The 21,968-nt window shown below is 45.2% G+C and overlaps 5 protein-coding genes across 5 annotated transcripts; 2 read left to right on the top strand and 3 right to left on the bottom strand.

Moving 5' to 3' along the window:
- Nucleotides 1-6,169: 6,169 nt before the first annotated feature.
- Nucleotides 6,170-6,657, top strand: BDW74DRAFT_155380 (uncharacterized protein). The gene has a single exon (XM_073724819.1). It carries the CDS (start codon nt 6,205-6,207, stop codon nt 6,508-6,510), a length of 306 nt encoding a protein of 101 aa, XP_073582488.1. The 5' UTR covers nt 6,170-6,204; the 3' UTR covers nt 6,511-6,657.
- A 756-nt stretch (nt 6,658-7,413) lies between these two features.
- Nucleotides 7,414-8,749, top strand: BDW74DRAFT_155379 (uncharacterized protein). The gene has a single exon (XM_073724818.1). It carries the CDS (start codon nt 7,883-7,885, stop codon nt 8,306-8,308), a length of 426 nt encoding a protein of 141 aa, XP_073582487.1. The 5' UTR covers nt 7,414-7,882; the 3' UTR covers nt 8,309-8,749.
- Nucleotides 8,750-14,881: 6,132 nt separating this feature from the next.
- Nucleotides 14,882-16,606, bottom strand: BDW74DRAFT_185869 (FAD-binding oxidoreductase; the record flags this gene model as incomplete). The annotated part of the gene is made up of 4 exons (XM_073731138.1): nt 14,882-15,181; nt 15,241-15,449; nt 15,510-16,204; nt 16,262-16,606. 4 exons carry the CDS (start codon nt 16,604-16,606, stop codon nt 14,910-14,912), a joined length of 1,521 nt encoding a protein of 506 aa, XP_073582486.1. The 3' UTR covers nt 14,882-14,909.
- A 994-nt stretch (nt 16,607-17,600) lies between these two features.
- BDW74DRAFT_185866 (cytochrome P450) lies at nt 17,601-19,184 on the bottom strand (the record flags this gene model as incomplete). Its single annotated transcript, XM_073731137.1, has 3 exons — nt 18,759-19,184; nt 18,338-18,710; nt 17,601-18,248 (listed from the first exon to the last, which is right to left on the bottom strand). Exons 1-3 carry the CDS (start codon nt 19,160-19,162, stop codon nt 17,601-17,603), a joined length of 1,425 nt encoding a protein of 474 aa, XP_073582485.1. The 5' UTR covers nt 19,163-19,184.
- Nucleotides 19,185-19,552: 368 nt separating this feature from the next.
- BDW74DRAFT_168653 (uncharacterized protein) lies at nt 19,553-21,709 on the bottom strand (the record flags this gene model as incomplete). The annotated part of the gene is made up of 7 exons (XM_073726876.1): nt 19,553-19,636; nt 20,541-20,762; nt 20,825-20,930; nt 20,993-21,021; nt 21,070-21,116; nt 21,163-21,475; nt 21,581-21,709. The coding sequence occupies 7 exons, from the start codon at nt 21,707-21,709 to the stop codon at nt 19,553-19,555; spliced, it is 930 nt and encodes a 309-aa protein (XP_073582484.1).
- Between the last annotated feature and the right edge of the window lie 259 nt (nt 21,710-21,968).

Below are 21,968 nucleotides of genomic sequence, written 5' to 3'. Positions count from 1 at the left end.
GGATGATAAGCGTCCAAGACGATAGAGCTCGAGATTATGTCGTTCCGGCAGCAAAGGCTTCGTGCGGGATCCCCCATCAGAGACGCCACAAACCAACCACGGATCTCAGGGTTCCTGCGGGTTCACCGACCGTACAACATCGTACACCATGTCGGGCCTTACGAGCATGAGACTCCGCAGCATACCTCGAGCAAGCTGAACCAGAATATTCTTGCACTCAATCATATGGTATGGGAGAGGCCTACACCATCACGAACTCTCAGACTGCGATCGATGCGCTCAAAGACCTTATTTCCGGTAATTAGCTAAAGTTCCAGAGACCTAGTTATGTTTTTTCCTTCGATGCACCCATTGACAGCAAAGAGTTCATCGTCATGTCGAGATTTGGCCCGGAATTCTTTTCACTCTGGAATGAGAGTGGAACAGGCTCTGAGTGTAAGCCAACTGAGAAACAGTTTGTGAACAAGAACATGAGACGGAGCTGTACCTAGGTACCATAGTTGCCTGACACGAAGACTTCTACGAGGATACAATGCCCTCCGGATGCCCCCGGCCATTTAGAAACAGCGACATGCCGCTGCATGCCTGGTCCACACGTCCACGTCCACGTACACATACACATAGGGTCCGCCGTATTTGATGAAGACGAAGCATGGATCTTACAATGTCTGTGCCGCGAAGGTGCTCCGCGGCTGGGAGCATGCATGAGGATATTCGGTACCCCGGGAGAAGCATCAAACGTCCGGTGTATAGACAAGCTAGGCGAACTGAAAGGTTGGATACTAAAACATTGCAAAGAACTCGTACCGCTTCTCAGGGTTGGAGCGGGAATCCCCAGCAGCCAAGATGCAGGGTGCGTACGGTAGGCATGGCATCTAACCTTACCTAGGTAGGTATTTTCTTTGCGGGTCTCTTGTCTCGCTCTCATGGGTCCCCCATAAGCATGTTTTTGTTTAACCTGCTATTACGCGGTTATTTCCTTCGAAGGTAATAGAATAGAACAGCGTCTTGGAGGGCTATATTCTTCCCTTATCTTTTTACACTGGCACGCACTCATGTCCAGGAAAGCACGGAGTGGAAAAGCGTTGACCATGCGCCAGTATCTACACTTTGGTACTATGGTAGGGTGCTTTGATGCCTAGTGGCCACTACCTTCTCGCGCCATGGTGTTCAGCGTCGATCACTCAAGATGGGCCGCTGCTCGTGGTGCTTGCTAACGCAACAATCATAGAGGTCAGGGATATCTAACAGTTATGGTAACTTTGCTGGGATGCTGCTCGATGCAGGACCTACAATGTGTAAGTACCTATGGAACGAGTTCAACGGTATGGTCTTTGCTCGTGCTTCTGCTCTATGCGAGTCACCGCCGTTAGGTAAACGGGCTAGCGCAGCTGGTTTCGAAGATAGTCACGACGAGCTGGCATGTCGTTATCAGCCATGCTGCTCAATGAGGCATGGTAGCTTTGCCTTGTCTGTGGTGCTGCTCTACGTACTCCTTCGAATCAATGTTTCCTGACAGACCGCGCAGGCCCCTACCACGGAAACAGAGTCATACCAGTACGCATTGAAGGCTTCTCGAATCGGGACTACAGCTTGGAAGCTGGCCCAAAGAGGGCGATGGCTCTCTCTATCTATAAAAATGTAGACGTGCACAGGGAACCCTTCTAGTGTAGGTGCCCTAGGACACCAGACTCTTCGATCTGGAAGTCTGCAGGGTGGCTCGTGTATACCTATACATTCCGATGGAAAAAGCTACGCGACACCCTCTTGTAAGTGGTGGCGATATTTTGATCTTCGCCCGCTGTTAGGACTCCGTGCCACCCCCAGTGCCGAAGGAAGTGGAGAGGCAGGTGATGTAGCTTGGAGAAACGCCTCCGGCATATAGTACTATCTGCTTCCATAAACCTCGTACGAACGACTAGTTGATAACTTGCAGGTGGCTTCTATGCGGGCCTTTGAGAAGAACTGGTGGGATGGCTAGCGTACGAGCGGCGCAGCAAGGACAGGTAGAAGCATGACAGTCAGAACGGGAGCAGAACGGTCAAGATCAAGAAGAAACTCATTAGGTTAGGAGTCTACAGATGGACCTTAGAGTGGTCAGTGCCGGTTCGACTTTAATAGCAAAAAGACCGTCAGAGCAATATGCGTCCCCTGCAGCCCAACCGTCTAGTGCTGCATGCGCGGGGAGACTTTCACAGAATCCTTGGAGGATCCACCGCGCGACGTCACAGGTCGAAATCATACTACCTAGGTGTCCTCGGTTTACCATGAATCGGAAGAGTTCTGGCCCATGTGGGACACAACCAAGTGTGCCCGCTCGAGGACGGGTCGCCTTTACCCCGGCCGACAACTCGCCTGGCCGGCCTCGAGGCCATCAAGACTTGGAAGAAACATGTCGTTCTAGAAAAACCAAGGAGGAAGTCAGTCGCCTGATCACCCTTCAACCTTATGGCAAGAACTTGGATCTCCGCTGGGAGACGTTCGCCCAAGTAAGTCCCTTTTCCGTTGTTTACGCGAGGTATATTCTGCTGATTTTAATCGTCTCATAGCGTAATAGGCACGAGTTTCCCAGGCGCACCTGTTTCGTAATGCACTGGCGGTACTCTTACGCGGGCCGTGGTTAACGTAAGAGCGTTTAACATTTACACACGGCATAATTTATACAGGCAGTTTGTTAACAACCACGCCAGGGACAATTCTAACTATGGCACCACACCCCGCAGGGGATGCTGTTTTATGATACTAAGCAGGACCCTCTTATAATTAGTAGCGACAAAGAGGATATGACCTAACTAATCTCAAGCGAGCAGACTGGAAGAATCAAGTCCGCTTGATTAAACAGAATCACTGCATATAGCCACGCTGGGACAATCAACCCGCAGGCTGGAGACTATGGTAATATAATAATAGTCAATATAGAGTTAACCTGTTCTGTTCTAGGGGCGAGGACGAGGACGCTGACCCTGATGTTCTGGTACTTACCATAGTACCGCGATAGGTACAGACACCAGAACTCCGGTTAGTCTTTACCTGACTCTATCTTGTCGGCTTCATGGCGTTTGAATGCCCAGCTAACCAGGTACAGTTTCTGTATACAGTTGAGTCTTCGGGATGGACTGCATATGCGACTCACTATGGTTCTGGACGATTACCGTAACTAAGAACACACCCGATCAAGTTACGATTTCTACTCCGTGACAAACCATGAGATGTCTCTGCGGAAAAACGACGACGGATGTACCAAATCCTGATGTTTCTTCGAGTCAATCACCTTGGCTTTTAGGGGAAGTCATCCGTGAACCCAATGACGGTGAGGAAGATTTGGATATGCCAATCAAGCTCTTGGGGATATCGGATATTGATATGGTTGGTACCACAATCCCCAACGGCCAAGTTTATTTTTGAGACATTGGAATCGGACAAGGATGTCTCCTGTTCCTGCATATAGATGTGCTGAAACCAGAAAAAAGCATCACAAGTCCAGTTCCCATTCATGCTTCATTCCAAACAAGGCATTGCTTGCAATCTGGCTAGCTGAGCGCTTACGCTGCTCTTATTCGTCTTAGGTTCGCAAGTATTTGGGAACAGATATACTGCCCCCTTGCCGGGGCATGATATGCTACATTACTACTATGGTAACACATTGCCTAAAACAAACTAACACAAAATCCACCAAGTACAAATTTAGAAACCTGCTTTTATCTCATCCCCCCCCCCCTTCCTCTTCTTCTCTTCTCAAACAATACCACAGCTTAAATAAACCAGAACTTCTTTATTTATATATGAATCAATTAAGTATATATTCCTTAAGCCTTTCATTACTTAAATATATCTTCAAGGCCACATTACCCTAAATCCATGTTCTCTAGTATCCCAAAACGTCATATTGCCTGCTTTCGCGTGTGGTCCTAGCCAACAACAACCCTCAGCCTATCTTCAAGTCTTCCATCTTGACCATGCTAACATGTGCTTATAACTTTTATTTCTTAAAACAACTCAACTGCATTACCTCTCTTCTAAACATCCATTCAAAATAGGTCAACTCATCTATATAATATCCTACTAACTCCCCTCCTCTTCTAAAGCTGTCCCTTCTTACCATCTATAGGAAACATTCCATAGTCTCGACGGCTAGCTAATAACTTATTTATAGCAATCCTCTCAAAGACTATGCTACTGGCTAGCTCTTTATCCATTTTACACTGCGCAATACAGGAAGTTTGCAATCACTCTGCCAGTAAAAGCACATTCATGCTTGGGGGTCTAATTAGGGGCACTCCTGGAGGAGAAGAGGTCCTACCAACTTCATCAGTACTCACTTATATAAACTTCGTTTGACTTACAGCAATAATGCCTAAACACTAACCATTGTATTTAAAGTGCCTGGGTTAAATATATCAGACACTTAGCACATGGTCTGGCTCTCCGGACAACCTCTAAGCACTATGCCTTGTCGTATATCGTTACCCTGGAGTACTGTAGGTATGGTAGCCTTGTCTTCCAATGAAGGACTGGCCGACATGTGGCCCCTTGCTCGGTCCTCAGACAAGACTAGGAAACGGAAGTGATGCGTCCGCCTGTGAAGCCGTCTGCTTTTTCTATTTATCTAGGTACGTTCTTTGCCGTGATCTGCCACATGCGCACTGTGTGCGTACACTATTCGCCTTACCCCGGAAAACCCTGGATAGAGGCCCGTTAGCTAGACCGGCAGTCGACAAGGAGCATAGGGAATGAGACCACCAACTGCGTAATAAAGAACAAGCAATGGCTGTTTTGAGGGGTTTTAATCACACGGATGTCTGCATAGCAATCAAATAGCCTCTCGGATACCGATGTGCCGCAGGCGTCAACCCCTGCAAGAACGATTGGTGAATCTCCGAAGGGGTGATTGAAAATACCCCTGCTTCATATTACTTGCGCAGCCGTCGATTACATGGTGCTGCCTCATCCTGAACAGAGCAGGTCCGCTTTGGGTTGTTGCACACCATATTGATAGTATGGCATATATGGTTCCTCGAGAGCCACCCTCCATGGTCTGCTGTTTTATGTTCCTGGTCAGGCGGGGAGACTTCAGACTCTCGAACCCGCAATAATGAACAAAGAGCTCTTATGTATATGCAAGGCATCAAGGTTCTCGAGTAAGGGGTATATTGCCCGTATTGCATGTAGCACCACGTAGAAAGAGGAGCAGGAATGGCTCATTTCCTGCTTAGGTCTGGACAGCGTTCCTCCTGCTCAGGTCGAGGAAGCACGAGCAACCATGCAAACTTCCTCTACTCCAGTGGCATGGCTGTCTCGTATGAATCTACCTTTACGTGGCTCACACCTTTGATCTACCTCTGATTCTCCTGGGAAGACGCCGATGCCAGCAGATTCTCCCCGCTACCGACGGATATCCTTTCACTTCCCTCCAGGTACCAATACGATGGAAAGATGCCAGGGCGCCTCTCAGGCTCGCGCTTGGACTTACTCTCCCTGGGGTCAGGGTTGGCTGCAGGTGTGCCTCATGGATGGTACAACGCACATGGCCAAAGACATCGATTGCCATGCATGGCCCCGCCTCCTCGTAACCACCGACTCCAACCAATCTTGAGGCCGTCCCAGGGCGTCCCGACTGGATAGTGCTGCAGATCTGTCTCCCCGCGGGCACAGTGGGGTTTGCTCTATCTTTGGCGCGGTAATAGTAATCAGATAATTGCTTTTCCTATCAGCCAGGAGTTCTCGTAAGCAGGGCCACGAAGAACAAAGTGAAGAGTACCACTGATAGAGAGTCATAATGATGTGTCCTTATCCCGGCTAGGCTTCTTGCTCGATTATGATTGCTGCTAACAATAGGCCCCAATCACAGATCCAGCCACAGTCACTGGATACGGCCTTGCGGTTCTATAAGGAGCGTACAACCCCTTTCATATCAAGTATGGGGGTAAAGGACGTGCACAGACATTTCCAAGGGGCCTTTTCTGAGCGTCGGAGACTGGACAAATGGAAGCTTAGGGTGCTAAATTAGGCATGCTTAGAAATATGCGTGAGGACCAGTGCCTTGAAAAAGATTGAGTTTTGAAGAAACTTGGCTGGAGCTGGACACGTCTTTGTTGGGTACAGATCGGCTCAAGTCTGTAGAGGTTGGCGATGATAAACCATGGTCATCGCAAGCATCGTGCGTGTTAATGGAAAAGTGATACTCCGAAATTTTTAACCACATTAATGTCGATGGTAAGAGTGAGCAAGACAACGAGGGTGCTGGGGTTAGGTAACAGATGTCTCTGGCTGGCAATCCACACGACTTGTTGTCCTTCTCCCGTCGTGGTTCGAGGAGGCGTCCAGGGTACCATAACACTCCGTCTATTGCTTCTCCTGCTACTCCCACCACCGAACACAATTACCAGCTTGCCCTCGCTCGTTTGGGTGTCCAATAACATTCCAAGGACTTTGCCCTTGCCGGCATTCACAACTTCTCGCGGACCTGGCTCGTCGCGAATGTACAGGGGCCGTCTCTGGTATGGTACCTAGTTTCCGTGATCTCCACCTTGATGTTATTAACAATGACTACCCCAGTAAGGTACATGGCAAGGTCTTTATTATCCCTGAACTCTGTTGTGAGACAAGGTACCGTCAATGAATGGAGTTCTTTGCCATGGACCGTGAGTTTAACGTCACCAGCCACCTGCAAATCATTCTCCCCAATCCCAGGTCGCTGGCGGATCTAGATCTGTCTTATCGAAGACCGCCACTGCGTCCGGCAGCTTGTGAGCCAAATCCAGAATGACGGGACTTTCGTCCGTCTCCGATGTCTTGCTGTTTTCTTCTAGGGTTGCCGGTGCTAATCCCCTACTCCCCTTAGGTATGCCTTTACAATGCGTTCCATCGCTCAAGACTCCTGGGCATTTGCAAGGACTTAGGACCCTATAGATCGCAAGTACGGTCTAGAAATCTAATGCCAACATATGCACGCCTTACGCCTTGCAACCTACCGAGCAAAAAACTACGAGCGCCAAGACCATTGCCCTTCTCGTTCTAGTAGGTGAGCAATGCCGCTTTAAAGTCGCGCGGCACGGGTGAGCGAAATGAGTGGGGAGGGTGAGTGGGTGAGCTGTAAAGGGTGAGGGTCGCGCGATGCTCACTCTAATCTCACATAATTGGGTGATTGGGGTGATCAGCTAAGGCGCCGTTTATCCTTCGCGCTGGAACTAGTCTCTAAATTTCCACCGCGTGTTAGATGCGCTATTCTTATTAGTATAATAAGTGGGTAATTATAATTAGCTGTAATAACAAGCTGATTTTTTTGCTGCTCTTTTAAGAGTAACCACAGCCATAATCTAGGGCGCAGCTGTGGCTTTACCTCTTAGCCACTATATATAAGTGCACCTCTTGCGTCAGCGTGCGGTATCTAAACCTTTATCCATCACGCCTATTGCTTGTTGTGTGACATGTCTACCGGGTAACTAATTAGAATTATTTTTAATAATCTTATTTTACTATAGCTTGTCATCTGATTGTTTCTCTTAGGGCGACAGTGATCAGAGCGGAGCATTGGAGGATCAAGGTGTAAGTACTTGAGACTGTGACGTGACCGCCCGTTAGTACAGAGCTCGAGAGCGTCGAAGTAGGAAAGCACTGCGGCAGACCACGCAGTAGCACAGTAGAATATTATCGGGCAAGATTTATAGTGTGCCAACTTGTGCAGCGACCACTTCAGGGCCTTGCCAAGGATTTAGGTCACCCGAGCTTCTCACATGCGCAGCTGAACCCCGCATGTCAAAGATCTTTAAACAAAACTATCAGCTTCGCGCCCTTTTCGAACTTTATTTCGCACATTACCAACTCTTCAACGCCAGTTTCGAATCTTTCTCTTTTTGGCTTCCTGATTTCTCTAACATCAAAAATGGGGAGTCGTGCTGAATCCGACATCGACGCGATGAGAACTACAAGGACTTTAGAGGAATTGGGCATCGACCTAAATAATAATACAGAGAGCTTCCTTTCCCGTTGCATTTCTGCTCAGTCGTTTGCGGACTACCTCACTGATTCCGACACTGATACCGAAAACTCTACTCTACCTCCTAGTAGACGTTGGGTATGGTATTGCAAACTTCCTGGTTGCCCAAACTACTACTCTGCCTGGACTTGCAAAACCAATTTCCTCCTTCACCTCTACGAGACACCGATGCATCGTGAGGACGACAATACGAAGACGCGTGAAAGTCGGCGTACACTAGCACGAGACTGGAGGAAGGAAACTGCGTATGATCTCAGCGAGCCGAAAGAATCACCACCGCAACATAATAACTATCAAGTTGGGAACACATGAAATTGGCGCTTAGAATTATACCTTCTCAGGTGGCAGACGAACTGTTATATGTTATAATAGCAATAATTCGCGCGGAGAGGATTCAAGTTGCTTACTGTTATCTTCACTGTGTCATGTGAATATTTGGACGCATTCCTTGGCCGACTTTCCTGGATCTGGTCTGCGTTCAGTTCACTTCCATTTAGCGAGCTACCATCCCTGCAGGCAATCGTTTTCTTGGTACCTTATCCGCCGAACCCGGTATCCAGGTAATGATTCGGCAATATTGATTGCTTTTGTTTCTCTATTTACTGGGCCTGAAGCGCAACTCATTTCTTCCCATGGCCACTTTTACCCAGGATTGAAGTTGTTCCTCTCCAGACCAGAACCAAAAAGCCATTCACGCCCGTCGAGCCGAGTACCCAATATACCACCCCACAGGACATGCATCCTTGAAGTCTCTGATTATGATGACGCTCTTTGATACCATCCATTAGGCCGGCGTTGACCCAACCTGACTGGTAATCATCGTAAAAATGTAGTATTGTACGGAGCGTGTCTATCACACACCACCTGCCTGGTCATCACTGTCTAAACTCTTTACGGTTGAGCAAAAAACCTTAGCAACTTCAAAAGACCAGGCGCGAGTACGCAGATAAAAGCCCCTGTACCTCCTCATAACTATATAAAACAGCACCCCAAAGCACATGTTGGCCCCTAGCTTGGATCTGGAGGATCTTATTAAATACGTCCGAAATACCCTAACGCCACTGGACTCTTTCGTCCGCGAAGCTTTGCGCCTGAAAAGCGACATATAGGCCCGCAGCATAACAGAGGCCCAGTCCAGGTTTAGCTGGGCCCGTACGCCATCCCTTGTAGTCGACTTGGTAGTTTTTTCACTGCTTCAGAGCGCGCATCTTGCAGCACATACATCGGCGTTCCACGAGAAACATTCTTGGTAAGCGTTGGGTTGGCGGGAAAGATGCCATTATGTTATCGTTACTCTGGAAGACATAACCTTTGGGAGATGGGACTAGTCCGGGGAAGTTCTGGATGGGTTTTCGCCTTCAAACACGCAAGCATGTTCTTTCTGGGATCCCTTTGGTTGTAGTAATCATTTAACAAGGTTATACTGGCAACGGCTGTCCCAGATAAACGCTCATATGATAGCTAGGTACTCTCAGTGGTGCAAACGTGGCCTCATTACATTAGTGCAGCGTTCAAGCCGCCAGAGAGAGGGTTATTTTCCGGCCTCTTCCAAGAAAGACATGAAGAGTTTGAAGAGAACAGGCGAACCCTGCTGAAGGGAACAGTTCTTGCACGTATGGCCCCCACATTAGCGACATGACAGGCAGATTTAGGATGTTAGGTGTAAACAGGAGGACTCTAGCCATTTTCGAGAGCTTAAGGGTGGTTGTATATTCATTACTCGTCCCAAGGGCCCATCGTTGGGCATTGCTTTCTATGCATCCGCGTTATAATGAAAATATTTTCTGCATCATGTCCGGGGTTGGGCAACGCACATGAGGCATTGTTACAGTTGTCGTCGCGTGCTTGTTCAAGAATAGCTAAGCTAGTACTCGACCTATGAGGTGATGTACAACAAGCATTGCTTTTGACGAAGAAGGGATAAACCACAGTGGACAGGACACTGTGGTACGTAACACACATGCGAATGTGCAGTTCTGCCAAGTGTATACATCCAGAGAATGTTGTGGATCGTTCGATCTGATATACCGCGAACTTGGGAGAAAGTTCAGGCACCCACGAACTGCTGTAATCAAGCCATACGTATCCACAAGGAGGCATCAAGATCTCTTTATGCAGGCCTTGAGATGAGATTGTCTTTCGCCGTTTGGTAATTTCTATCAAGGGTTTTACGTATCCTGGCCTTAGAATTTTTTACCAGGCATATAGAAAGGGCCCCATGTCCCGGATAACGGTTTCCACAAGCTATTTATACGTGCGCGAGTGATAGTATGAATTCCATAGCGCAGACTTTGAAAGAACTTTTTCAAGGGTGGCTAACAGCCCCGAAATGCAAATCCATTAAATGGACCATACCATAGGTAAAGTCCGTGTAGCTCTTTTTGTTGATACCCACGAGGCGCGAGCCATTTGGGCTTTTATAAGATCATGCCGGGATATTTTCATGCTATGGTAAAGCTGGCTCGATCCGCTCCAGTGCGATGTCTTCTGATGGTGCCTAAATGTCCAGCAAACTCCATCCCTAGGTCCAAGAGTTCCCCTGATGATACCATGTTCCTCGAGGAAAGGGGCACCGGAGCATGAATACCCGCCGTCAACCTAAGCTTGGGGGGCTAGACATGTCGTAGATTACCCTAAAAACAGCCCTGAGCTCCAACTATGAAAAAGAAAAGTCGTAAAGTGGGTTTATACCATCAGATACTAATCCAGTGCGTGTTTTGCACACACTGGAAGTATCATAATAGGTATAGGCAGACCTATCCACAGGAGATATGTACCCTACGTAGGTGTCTAGCCAAGGCATGAGGTGACTGTTCACGCGCTGGTACATGTCAGCTTCGCAATGCTTATATATTACTATATAAATGGCGAATGCAAGGCCTAAGATCAGGACAATTTTGGAGATGGTGGCTATAAATAAATTATCAGTTAACCATTAAGACCATAAAATAAGCAGCACAGGTCCTAGGAAGGAAAAAACAAGGGAGGGAGTGGGCAGGATGTTATATAAATAAGAGAACCTATCGTGAGTGTGTTTTAGGAGTTATAATTGTTGTTATTAAAGAAATCTATGACCAGGAAAAGCAAAGGTTAGCATAATTAAAATAAAAAACTTAAAAATAAACTAAGGGTTATTATTAGCCAGAACCCTACGCCAACACAAGTAATATAAAGTTTTAGGGTACTAAAAAGCATGGACTTAGGGTAATATGGCCCTGGGAATACATCTAAATTAATAAAAGGTTTAAAGAATGCCTATTTACTTTAATCTATAGTGGACAAGACCTGCCGATCCATCAAAAGCCTTAACAGTAATCAGCACTCCAAGTTCAGCCCACAGACCATCACATTGTTTGACGGCTTACTCAACCCCTTGATGTTCCATTTGACAGAAGAATTGGTTCGCCAGTGAAATTGTTAAAGGGCCGCATCTACCCGCCTGATGACTACTTCACGGAATGGTACAGGGGGCATTGGTATCGGCGCAAAAATGTCGGCCATGATATGGACGATAAGCAAGATTCGGCTTTTGGACCTGGGCAGCACCGCTCCAGGTCATTCATCTAATCAGCCGTGTCGGTAGCCTTGAGCCATGAAGCCTTGTAGACCGTCCTGAGTGTCTATTAATAACCATGGCCCGGCGTTTTTTATTATATGGGTATTTTTGCTAGGAGTACTGCGTAAGAAAGGCGCTAGTAGCCTAGAACTATTACAATCTAGCTTATTAATAAATTATTTATATAAGTAATATATATTAATAAATTATTAATAATAGATAGGTTAATAAAAAATTTATTATATTAGCTTAATGATAAAAAGTAGTTATTATATAAATTATTATTACTTACTAGCTTAACTTTATAATTTATAAACCTTTATTTTTAAGTTATTATTATTATTATTACCATGCCTCCCACTACTATTATTTATATAAATGTCAATATTAATATAAGTTAGGTTAGCCTTAATAATTTAAAATTTAATAATAACCTTAATATTATCCATAGCTATTCTCCTCCCCGCTATAGCTACTCCCCCGCCTGCCATGATTATTTTATCTTGCCCTTTTTTTTATTATTAACTAGTAGCTTGCGGCCATTATTTGTAATAACTTTTTTTAGTGATTATTAAATAATTATATTAAAGTGCTTATATTACCTCTATTTTTAATAGCAGTGGGAGCTAGTTTTCTATTACTTTATTAAAATAATATATTAATAAAAGCTAATGCCCATGCTGCTAACTATAAAGTAGTTATAAAATAAGTTATTAGCTAAAAATATTATAAGAATTTATATACAATTATTATTAGTAAAGTTTAAAAGTAAGTTATAATTTTATTTTACCTATAAATATATTAATTAACATTTATTATAGCTACTATACCGGGCTTTATACTAAGGGTGCCAACACTAATAAAAAAAGAGAAAAAAAGAAAAAGAATAGCCTGCCACGCCCTCGCGTGCCATAAAGAATACTTGCTAGGTATACTAACTTTTAAAAATTAGAATAACTTATTTTAAGTTAATAGCTACCAGGTTTCGCGCTATAGGCTATGTTATTTTTTTAATTAATAATATTATAAAAAAGGCTAGGTTAGTAAGAAATAACTTTCATAAGAAGTAAAAAGTTATTAATTTATTTATTTAATTGTACCCTGAAGCTGGCCCCTAGTAATAAAAATATTTAAACTTATTATTAATAGTAAATTATAAAAAATACATAATAAATTAATTATATAAACTATAAGCTAAGCGATGAAAAAAGAGTGCTAAATAATTTATTAAAATATTAAAAAGCTTTAATTTATTACGCGGTAAGGTGTATATATAATAATACTTTTTTAGTTACAATTTTAATACCTTTAGTACTTTGTTTTTAATAGCCCGCGAATTAAATAGGCATATATTTTTTTAAAAGAAGTAAATTATTAAGTATTTGTATTTTAAATATTATTATATAGTTTAACCATAGTAAGAACTTTTTATGTAAATGAAATTAAAAATAGCTTATTTAATAGTAACCTCCTGAAACTTATAAATTATTATGGCGTAAGCCAGTATAGTAAGAAATTACTTATAATAATAAATAATATGATTATAGTAAAAATTTTATTTAACGCGAAATACTAGTATTATTTTAATACTATTTACTCTCTTATATGTAGCCTATTATAGGTATTAAAGGCTATTAATTAAGTATTAAAAGTTATATAGGTAAGATTACTAGTGCTAAATAATTAAATAATATTAATTAATATATTAATAGCTTTATTTACAAGGCCATGTTCTATTAAAATATTTTATATTAATATAATTTATAACTAATAAAAATTATAAGCCTTCCAACTAAATTACTAGCTTAATTTATTTTAATTAATTAAATTATAAAATCATTATTATTACCCTGTAAATATATAACTAGTTTACTAGAGAAAATAATGCAATTAGAATTATAATAATAAATATTTCTTTTACTACATATATAAATTATATTTATAAACATATTTGCCTTACCAGGGATTTTAAATAATACATAAGTTAAAAATCATTTTAGTTTATCAATATAATAATATTTTTATAAAAATATTCAAGTTCTAAAATAAACACGTGGGCTATATTATTAGTAATTAATTAATAATAAATTATATTAAGCTTAATTATAACTATAAATAGGTTATAAAATTAATAGTTAGCCTTTTTTAAAATTAGTAAGTACTACAGTGACACTAAAGGGCGAAGATAAGGCCTTATAAAAGATGGTAAATATTTTATTATTTTATAAAGAGGATGGAGAGTCCATAGCAAGCAAACATGCGGTATAAATTATTCCCTAGTCTTGATTTTAATACTAACATTCTATTATGGTAGTGGGGGCGCTTAGGAAGTTTATTGCCAGACTCGCAATACATGCCATGTTAGATAATATTTAGAACAGACTTATAAAGGTAGGACGGGGCTGGCGGGGTGCCTTAGGAGCCTTAGCAGGCTTAATAAACCAGGAGGTTATGCAAAACCACCGGTAGGCGCTATTAATAAAAGGGCATGATTCTAATTACTATAACTTGTTTTAATCTTAACCTGTATTTTTTCTTTCTTAAGGGAGCTAGCTTATTTAAACAGGGCCATAGGCAGGCACCAATGCAAGCATTATTAAGCTAGTACTTAATACTAACGCGCTGTCAAATTAGACTGATAGCCGCTAAGTGCCGAGGTCTATTTATATTTAGCAAACTTAAAAGATTTTCAGGTTAACTTATAATAAGCATAGCCTAAAATAGACAGGTTCTATCTAATCTTTAAAAACCGCTTAGCTCTAAATCCTTTAGTGCAATAGTGCACAGCCATCCACCTACTTCTGCCCTTTGGGAGTGGATAATGGCAGAGAACAAAGGACAGACACCAAAGGCAGTCTCCAACGGACAGTTACTGAGCAAGGCAGCCTCCATGCCTCCAAACACCCATGGATGGCTGCGCCGATTGTTCTCTATGTGCAAGGGCACATACCCAAGGCAGATTTGATGGCTCCGGACTCCTATATATAATAGTTCGCAGGTGTCGTCTTCTTACGCTGGTACTAGTGGTAATAAAAAAAAAAAAAAGGCCGGTCTTAGTATCCGCAGGATACCATATAATATAAATATTGTTATTCAAAATAATCTATTCTGCAGGTTATTTTTCGGATTGAATACCTTGTTCCGGTAGTTCCATGCAGAATCTGGTCTGCACTTCTCAGTCAGCACCTAGGAAGTAACTTGGGGGAGAGAATACATATAGATCCTAGTCAAGTATTCTATTGTACAAATTCTATCTTTTCTTATCGCTGTTTCTCCGGTAATGGTTGATGGATTATGTGGAACATCCACTGATCCCATCAATGAACCTACCTAGAGCATCAACCCTTCTTGCTCCTTCTAGACATCCAGATTGAACCCTCCCCAGTTCAGTCTGGAGAAAACACCCAGAGAATCATACGAGGACTTGATTGCCCTCATACGCGCAACATTCTCTGCAGGGAAACCTGCAAAAGGATCTTGCCATTCACCCGCATCACCCATATAGACAAAGTCCGAAGCAAGTCCTTTCTCGATGTTGATTGCATTGAGCCGTTCAATCAGTTCGCGCGACCAAGCCTCGATTCGAAGATCATCTTGCGCCAGGGACCATCCTGTGCTGAATTGCCACACTAAATCCAGGGTTAGCCTATCTCGAGGTCGTCAATCTGGTCTTTGATGGGGAACATACGGATATAAGGCTCTGCTTCCAGTCCCCAGACATTACCGATGCCGTTGGTAAGAGCAACCCGGGCTGCACTTGCGGAGGCGACATTCGTCACGAAGGTTGGGTAAAGCCCCTCAACGTCCGCAATTTCGTCCACGGCGTCTTTCCATGCCTGGTAGATGGAGATGAGGACGTCTTCATCTGGTTTCATCGTCTTGTGAGAGAACATCACACTATACGATATGTTAGAAGTCAAATTGCACTCGAGGTCCAGGACCGCATCTGTGACTAACCGGAACATTTGTTTCGGGGTGTCCAAACTAGACGCCCATTGTCTCATAGTCGTGACGTTGTCGATGCGGGTTGTTGCGGGAATCGCAGAAAAGTTCGCAAACTGCGATGGGGGGTTGCTGGTACCTTCCTGGACTCCAAGCAACGAAGCCGAGGCAACTTGAGTCGTGGCATTATACTGCACAGTCGCAACCATGCCAGCTGCGATGGGATTTTCCTCGTCGAGCTTCGCAATGTTGCAAACGGCAGCCAGGAAGTCAGGAATACCACTCTCGTTGAAGACCTGAATGGTAGTGCTGACTTCGGGGATAGCGTAGGTCTTCAACGTAAACTTGGTCACAATGCCATAGTTGTTGGCTCCTCCCTTCAATGCCCAAAATAGGTCTGCGTGTGATGTTCGGTTTGCCACGACCTGTGTTCCGTTTCCGAGGATGACATCGTAACTGAGGACGTTGTCCATAGCGTAACCATACTTGTTGTTGAAATAGTGGAATCCTCCGATGAGGCTCAGGCCGGGGACTCCGATTGTTTTTAAACGTCCGCCAATGGCCGCACGACCGTAAGGCTCGAGGGCTTCGTAGACATCGTACCAAGTCAGGCCGGGCCCGACTTCCACAGATTCAGCGTTGACTTTGACGTTGTCGAATTTCTCAAGGGCTAGTAGAACTCCACCGTCGATGTTGTTCGACCCTGGGTACTGACCGATTATTAGTTGACCATGTACTGATTGACGTTGACTGGCTGGATTACTCACATTCATATGCCCGCCACCACGAACTGCAAACTGCGCATCACAACTTTGGAAAATCCGAAGGGCCTGAGAGATTTCATCCGCAGTGCTCGGCAAAAAGATGCAGGCCGGAGAAAGATTAGCTCGAACATCCCAATAAGCGTCCGCAGCCTGGACCGTATAGTTGGCGCCATTGGGGCTGATGATCCCCAAAAAAGCTCGAGAGAGCTTCGAGCAGGCACGTGCAGCTCCCTCGGTGAGTTCAAAAGAGCCCAGAGGAGTAGTGACTGAAGAGCCAACTTGGGCAGTTGCGAAAGCGCTCTCTGCGAAGGCTAGAGCCGATATAGCAAGTGCGACGAAATCCCTCATGTTGATTTCCTTGCGACCGGAAGGATTGAGAAATTTGAAATGGTAGTCACCTCTCCAGTCGGCTGTCCTCGAACGACCTTTTATACAAATCCAGGCAATCTCTGGCCCTCATGCTTGTAAGCAGTAGAACATCTGCCAACGGCTCTCCGAATCGTATTCGGATGATCACAGCGCCAATCATAATTTCCATCCCCGGAATTCGCGGCAGCCTATTGTGAATAAGGCGTATCCTGCTATGACATCTGAAACTGCGATCATCCTTGGGATACGAGATGGGTTCTTTCTCTGCTAAACCCTGCGATAAAGGATCACGACTTGGTTTGGGCAGAGAGCCACAATGAATGTAGTTGCCTTCGAAAAGTGGGAACTTTTGCTTCTAGAAGGTGGAGTGTGAAGCGGCCAAAACGATGATCTTGCAGATCTACCCGACATTGGCCAAGGGGAACCCGAACCCGAATAAGAACCCGAGGTCGTCGATTGAAACACGGCCTCGGGCTCTTATTCGGGTTCGGATAGGATGATTTTTTTTTTTTTGGCTGCAACCATGCTCTGGCCTAGTAGTTTCCAAGGTTAGAGTTTGATCATTTCCTGAATCTGGTTGCTGCTGAGCCGAAATATGAGACTAGATGAGTTTAAGATTTTTCTAAGTTTGTCTCTGATTGCCGTCAACAGATGTCGGACTTTCAGAAGCAATCTCTGAGGCTGATCGCCACCACTACGGATCTCCCGTCGTCTTGGATCAGCAACACCATGTCCGTCCGATACTTGAGTTATATATAGCGATCTGTCTAGTTTCCTGGAGAATTGTCAATTCGGCCGCTCTCTCCGCTTTAGCTTACCGCGGAAAGATAAGAGTCAGGTTGTATTCAATGAATTGATATCTAGCTGAAATATGGATAAAAAAGCCATCACTCTTTGAGAAGTCATCCCAGAATCAAGCTCTGGCAGACACCACTTGACGGTTATCATGCTTGCTTTGTATGGATATTTAGAACTATAACTTCCGGCGCCACAATTTGATCGGCAACTCCCCCACGAGGAGATTTAATGCCTCCCGACGCTCCAATCTGAAGTCGGGTGATGGCAAAGCAAACTCATACCGGTGCACAATAGAGGCTAACACCAGCTTCTGCTCAAGGTAAGAGATATTGCGACCGAGACAGCCCCGTGAGCCAGCAGAAAAGGGGATGAAATAGGGTTCCATCCGCTTCCGTGCTTCAGGGTCCATCCAGCGCTCTGGTCTATACTCTTCGGGGTCGGGGAAGACCTCTGGGCCGCGATGCGCGGTGTAGATCGCCATCGCTACTGTGGTGTCTCCAGGGATCCACTGGCCAAGGATCTGAGCGCCTCCTGGTGGTGTCCGCCGGGGTAGACCTGCGGAGGTCGGAGGGCTGAGACGGAGGGCCTCGTCCAAGCAGGCGCGCAGGAAAGGTAAGTTTTTGACCTTGTCATAGGTGGCGACGACTTCGCTCTCACCGAGGGCACTGTCGACCTCCTCTCGCAACCTCTCCAACTCCCGCGGGTGGTGGAGGAGCATCTCTAGAACGTTCGTCAGGGCGATGGATGTAGTGTCTGCCCCTGCGTTGATGATCGCGCCCACCTCAGCCACGACCTCACCCCATTCAAGATTACTGGGTCTGCCCTGCTTGTCTTCCATCAACGCTTGAAAAAGCCATCCAAGTTTTCGCCGCCCTGATATCGCTTCAGCCGTGTGTGCGCCTGGTGGTAAACAATATCGTCCCAGGGTTTGGCCTTCTCCCATACATCGCGCCATTTCGCGCTCATTTTAGACAGCATTGCAAGCATATGGTAGTTTTTATAATTCCAGACAAAGGTCGATTGGCCAAGTGCAGTGTAGCTCTGTGCTTCTCTGTAGCGTGCCTGGTATAGATACCCGTCTCGCTTCTCGGCTGTAACATCGTCTGACCCTTTGTTCATCAGACCAAGAGATGAAGATACGGCGATAATATTGATTGCCTCAATTGTGAATAGATAGATCCATTTCCCAAAGTCGAAGGTGACGTCTGCGTGACTTGGAATACTTTGGCCGGAGAGCAAGGGCGCAGTGCAGTGTTCATCCATCGAGTTCAAGAGCCGTTGCACACTTTGAGCAACCTTGAACTCTCATCTCTCGAGATTCTTCAAAGCGAACGCGGAAGATAGCTGTTTTCTCCTCCTGGAGTGGTCGCCCTTGTCGACGACCTCGAAGATCTGGGTGTGCGATCCGGCTAGAAGGGTGTAGTTATGGTCCTTTATGCATCTGGTACCATGGCCATAGAGGTCTTTGATGGCACGGATATCGCCAAATGAGATTGAGTTCGGCCCCGTACGTAGAATAGATGCTTTTTTCTCTATGTGGGCTTCATAGAAGGCCTTGGAGCGGTATCCGAGCGCGCTGAGGTAGCAGTGATGGAGGTCCGTGAGACCGGACAAGGGTGAGACGGTCGGCAATTTGCGTAGCCCCTTTGGATCGTAGAGGTATGTCAGGAAGGGAAGAATGAATATATAGGAAACAAGCGCCAGACCAGTGCTGGGAAGAATCACGAGTCCCAACATTGTAGCCGAGCTTGAAAGCAGCCCTAGTTGATAGGCAACACGCCACCAGGTCGGGTTCGGCGGTTTGAAACTATTTATACAGCAGGTGAAAGAGAAGATCGGTTATTGCCTGCGCAACCACCAGTTGGCAAAATGCAGGGAACGGAATTCCGACGTTGAAGAATCCCTACTGGAAAGATGTCCGACAATAACCGAAGAGGACTGTTCATTCCGCGAAACTGGTAGCCGTTTAGTATGGTAGGGCCAACCATCGCCTGCTGAACAGACTGGCAAACACTCCAGGTCGGGAACTAAATTCCAGCCTAAAACGATCCGACCGCAGTAGTTTCAGTTATTCGAAATCGGTATACTGCCAGCGTTTGCCTTGCATTTGGCCATATCAGCAAATCACTATTCGGAAACCACCCCCTCCGAGCCTGTCGACCGGCACCTTCCATCCTCTGAAGCCTCTTCGACAAATGACCCCCGATACGCCTACCGATATGTCTGATCGGTATTAGGTAGTCGATTGGATGTCGGAGTGCCGGGGGATGCAAGATGCATGAATCCCTCTCGGTACACGTGGACGACGTATACTATGGTAATTGGTGTCCCCGTGACCTCACCAAGCCGCAGCCAATTGCCGGCTTCGCCCATCTGAGAGAAGGCACTCTCGAGTGAAACATCCATGCGGTGGCCACCACTACACGGAGAAACACAACTTACCCCCGACGTTCTTACAGTCGCTTGTTGACCCTCGTCGGAATCTCACACTATGGAACCTAACGTTGAGGAACCTCAGCAGTCTGAGATAACGGCTCGCCGAGTATCTTACGGCAACTGCCGTCGTCGAATCAGGGAATTGTACTACCTAGTACTGCACAGTAGCCGATGGCGAGAAGCGCTGACGGATTAATCGAACTCACTTCCCTCACGATGGCGTCCTCATCAGCCCCGATCCCGTCCTGTTTTACTTTTCGCCGGAGAAATAGAGCGCTATCACAGCTTGTACAGTAATCGAGTGCTTGCTTTTCACACCCTGCAAGAGAATATGGTAGATCGCAACGCCCGTAGAACTACTCCCGGCTATTTCGATTCGACCATGAATGCGATTAATCCGAACTACGCAAGGAAACCCACAATGGTGTCGACAATAAGCGCTTTGTTGGCCGCGAGTCTGGTCACTGACCTGCAAGTGGGCTGTAGGAGAGCTATATAAGTACTCTCTAACTTTAGATTGACTTAGGTAGTAGAGGGTTGCTTAATATATAAGTAAAAAGCCCTTCTAATTACAAATAATAATCATTTGTAGATAACATTCATTACTATGATAAAGGATTCAGTTGAATACAAAGCGTGAGTTAGCGTCTGGATTCCTAGGCCCTGATGGATCAGACACTTGCTTCCTGCTTCGAAGCTGTTTGACGTAATCTTTCAGACCTTTCTGGAAGTTCATCATACACCATACCGAGTTGACAAGAGTTGAAATGATCAACAAAGTTGCAATCCCAGCAAATAGAGTTAGGGAGGTCTTGAAGGTGCCAAGATTATTACTGTCATCTGAACGGTGCATTTGTGTTATGGTTCGGATAATGCCTGCTAAAACAGCAATCATGAAGATCTGCCATGGTTGTCAGCTAAGCGGAGGGCTCGGGGGATATCCGGAATTGATAAGGAACCTACCATCATCATGAAGAGAGATTTGGTTTTCTCTCGCCGACAAAACAGGGCTGATAAAGATAGAGCTATTATGGTAACAGGAACCATGGCCGCATTGATAAAAAAAATCCTGATTCTCCAGATCCTGAATGCAAAATAGGATCTGTAGTTGTGTGCCAAAAATGAAAAAACCAATCGAATTTGAGGATAGTAATGTAGACCTGAGCATTTAGCATCAAGATTGGGTCACATCAGCGAGAAAATCTTACCTGGTAGACTGTATATCGGCGATTCATTCGCAGATCTGCACTGATATCTTTGTAGATTGACCAGGAGAATTCTGCCCGAAGCTTCCACGTCACAAAATATCATGACAGCAGTACCGAGACCCAAAAACACCGGAACTAGGATGAGTTCGATCTGATACATCCCCAAAATGTTGGTGCTGCGCGTGGTGTCGGCCACCACTTCTGTGACGGTATTCTTAATTTCTCTCATTTGAAGGATGCCGTAAGTAAAAAGGCCAAGGTTGCAAATGCAGAGGCCAGTCAGCTGGAAGGTGTTTTTGCGTCGTAAAGCATCGTATGGCAGCGCAAGCTCGTAGAGAAGTGCGAAAATGTAAAAACCAAGTAATGACCGAATGCGTGTCGTCGCATTGCCCTTATCAAAATCTATCTAGCTGGTTCAACATTTTAACAAAAACCAAGCTAAGAATTATGAGTCTTTTGCACATGGATCATCCGGGATTCGTGCTGTGATAACTCACCTTTCGATCCCAACCGTAGCCAGTGTCTCAAGGACCACCGCGATAGCAAACGAACGTGTCCATAAAGTATTCGGGATATAGATGAATCGACTTCTCTTTTCAGGAGACCTCACATGTCCTTTGTCATTGCAAGCCGGATTCATCGACGGGGTGAAGTCATCAAGCTCAATGTATCGGCCATTGTAGGTTGACAGGGCTGACTTGGTGAAGTGCAAAGTGTGGCAACGTTGTGACGAGGCCCCCCTGTCCAGAGGGTGCACAGTGATTATAGCGCCCCCAGAATCGGTGGGCTGCATCATTCGCTCCAATATATTGCAGCTCCAGGCTCCAGTTGTAGAGACGATCTTGGAGCAAGGTTTTGTAAATGGTAGATAATAGATTGTGAATGTTATTGAGAACAAG

This window comes from Aspergillus multicolor (assembly GCF_047715735.1).
Source record: "Aspergillus multicolor strain CBS 133.54 unplaced genomic scaffold BDW74scaffold_17, whole genome shotgun sequence".
NCBI classification, from domain to species: Eukaryota; Fungi; Ascomycota; class Eurotiomycetes; order Eurotiales; family Aspergillaceae; genus Aspergillus; species Aspergillus multicolor.
Note: the sequence above shows the minus strand (reverse complement) of the source record. Positions and strands in the feature narration are given on the sequence as shown.

Coding starts and splice junctions, on each gene's coding strand:
- BDW74DRAFT_155380 (XM_073724819.1), top strand. CDS start 6,205: ATGTCGATGGTAAGAGTGAGCAAGACAACGAGGGTGCTGGGGTTAGGT.
- BDW74DRAFT_155379 (XM_073724818.1), top strand. CDS start 7,883: ATGGGGAGTCGTGCTGAATCCGACATCGACGCGATGAGAACTACAAGG.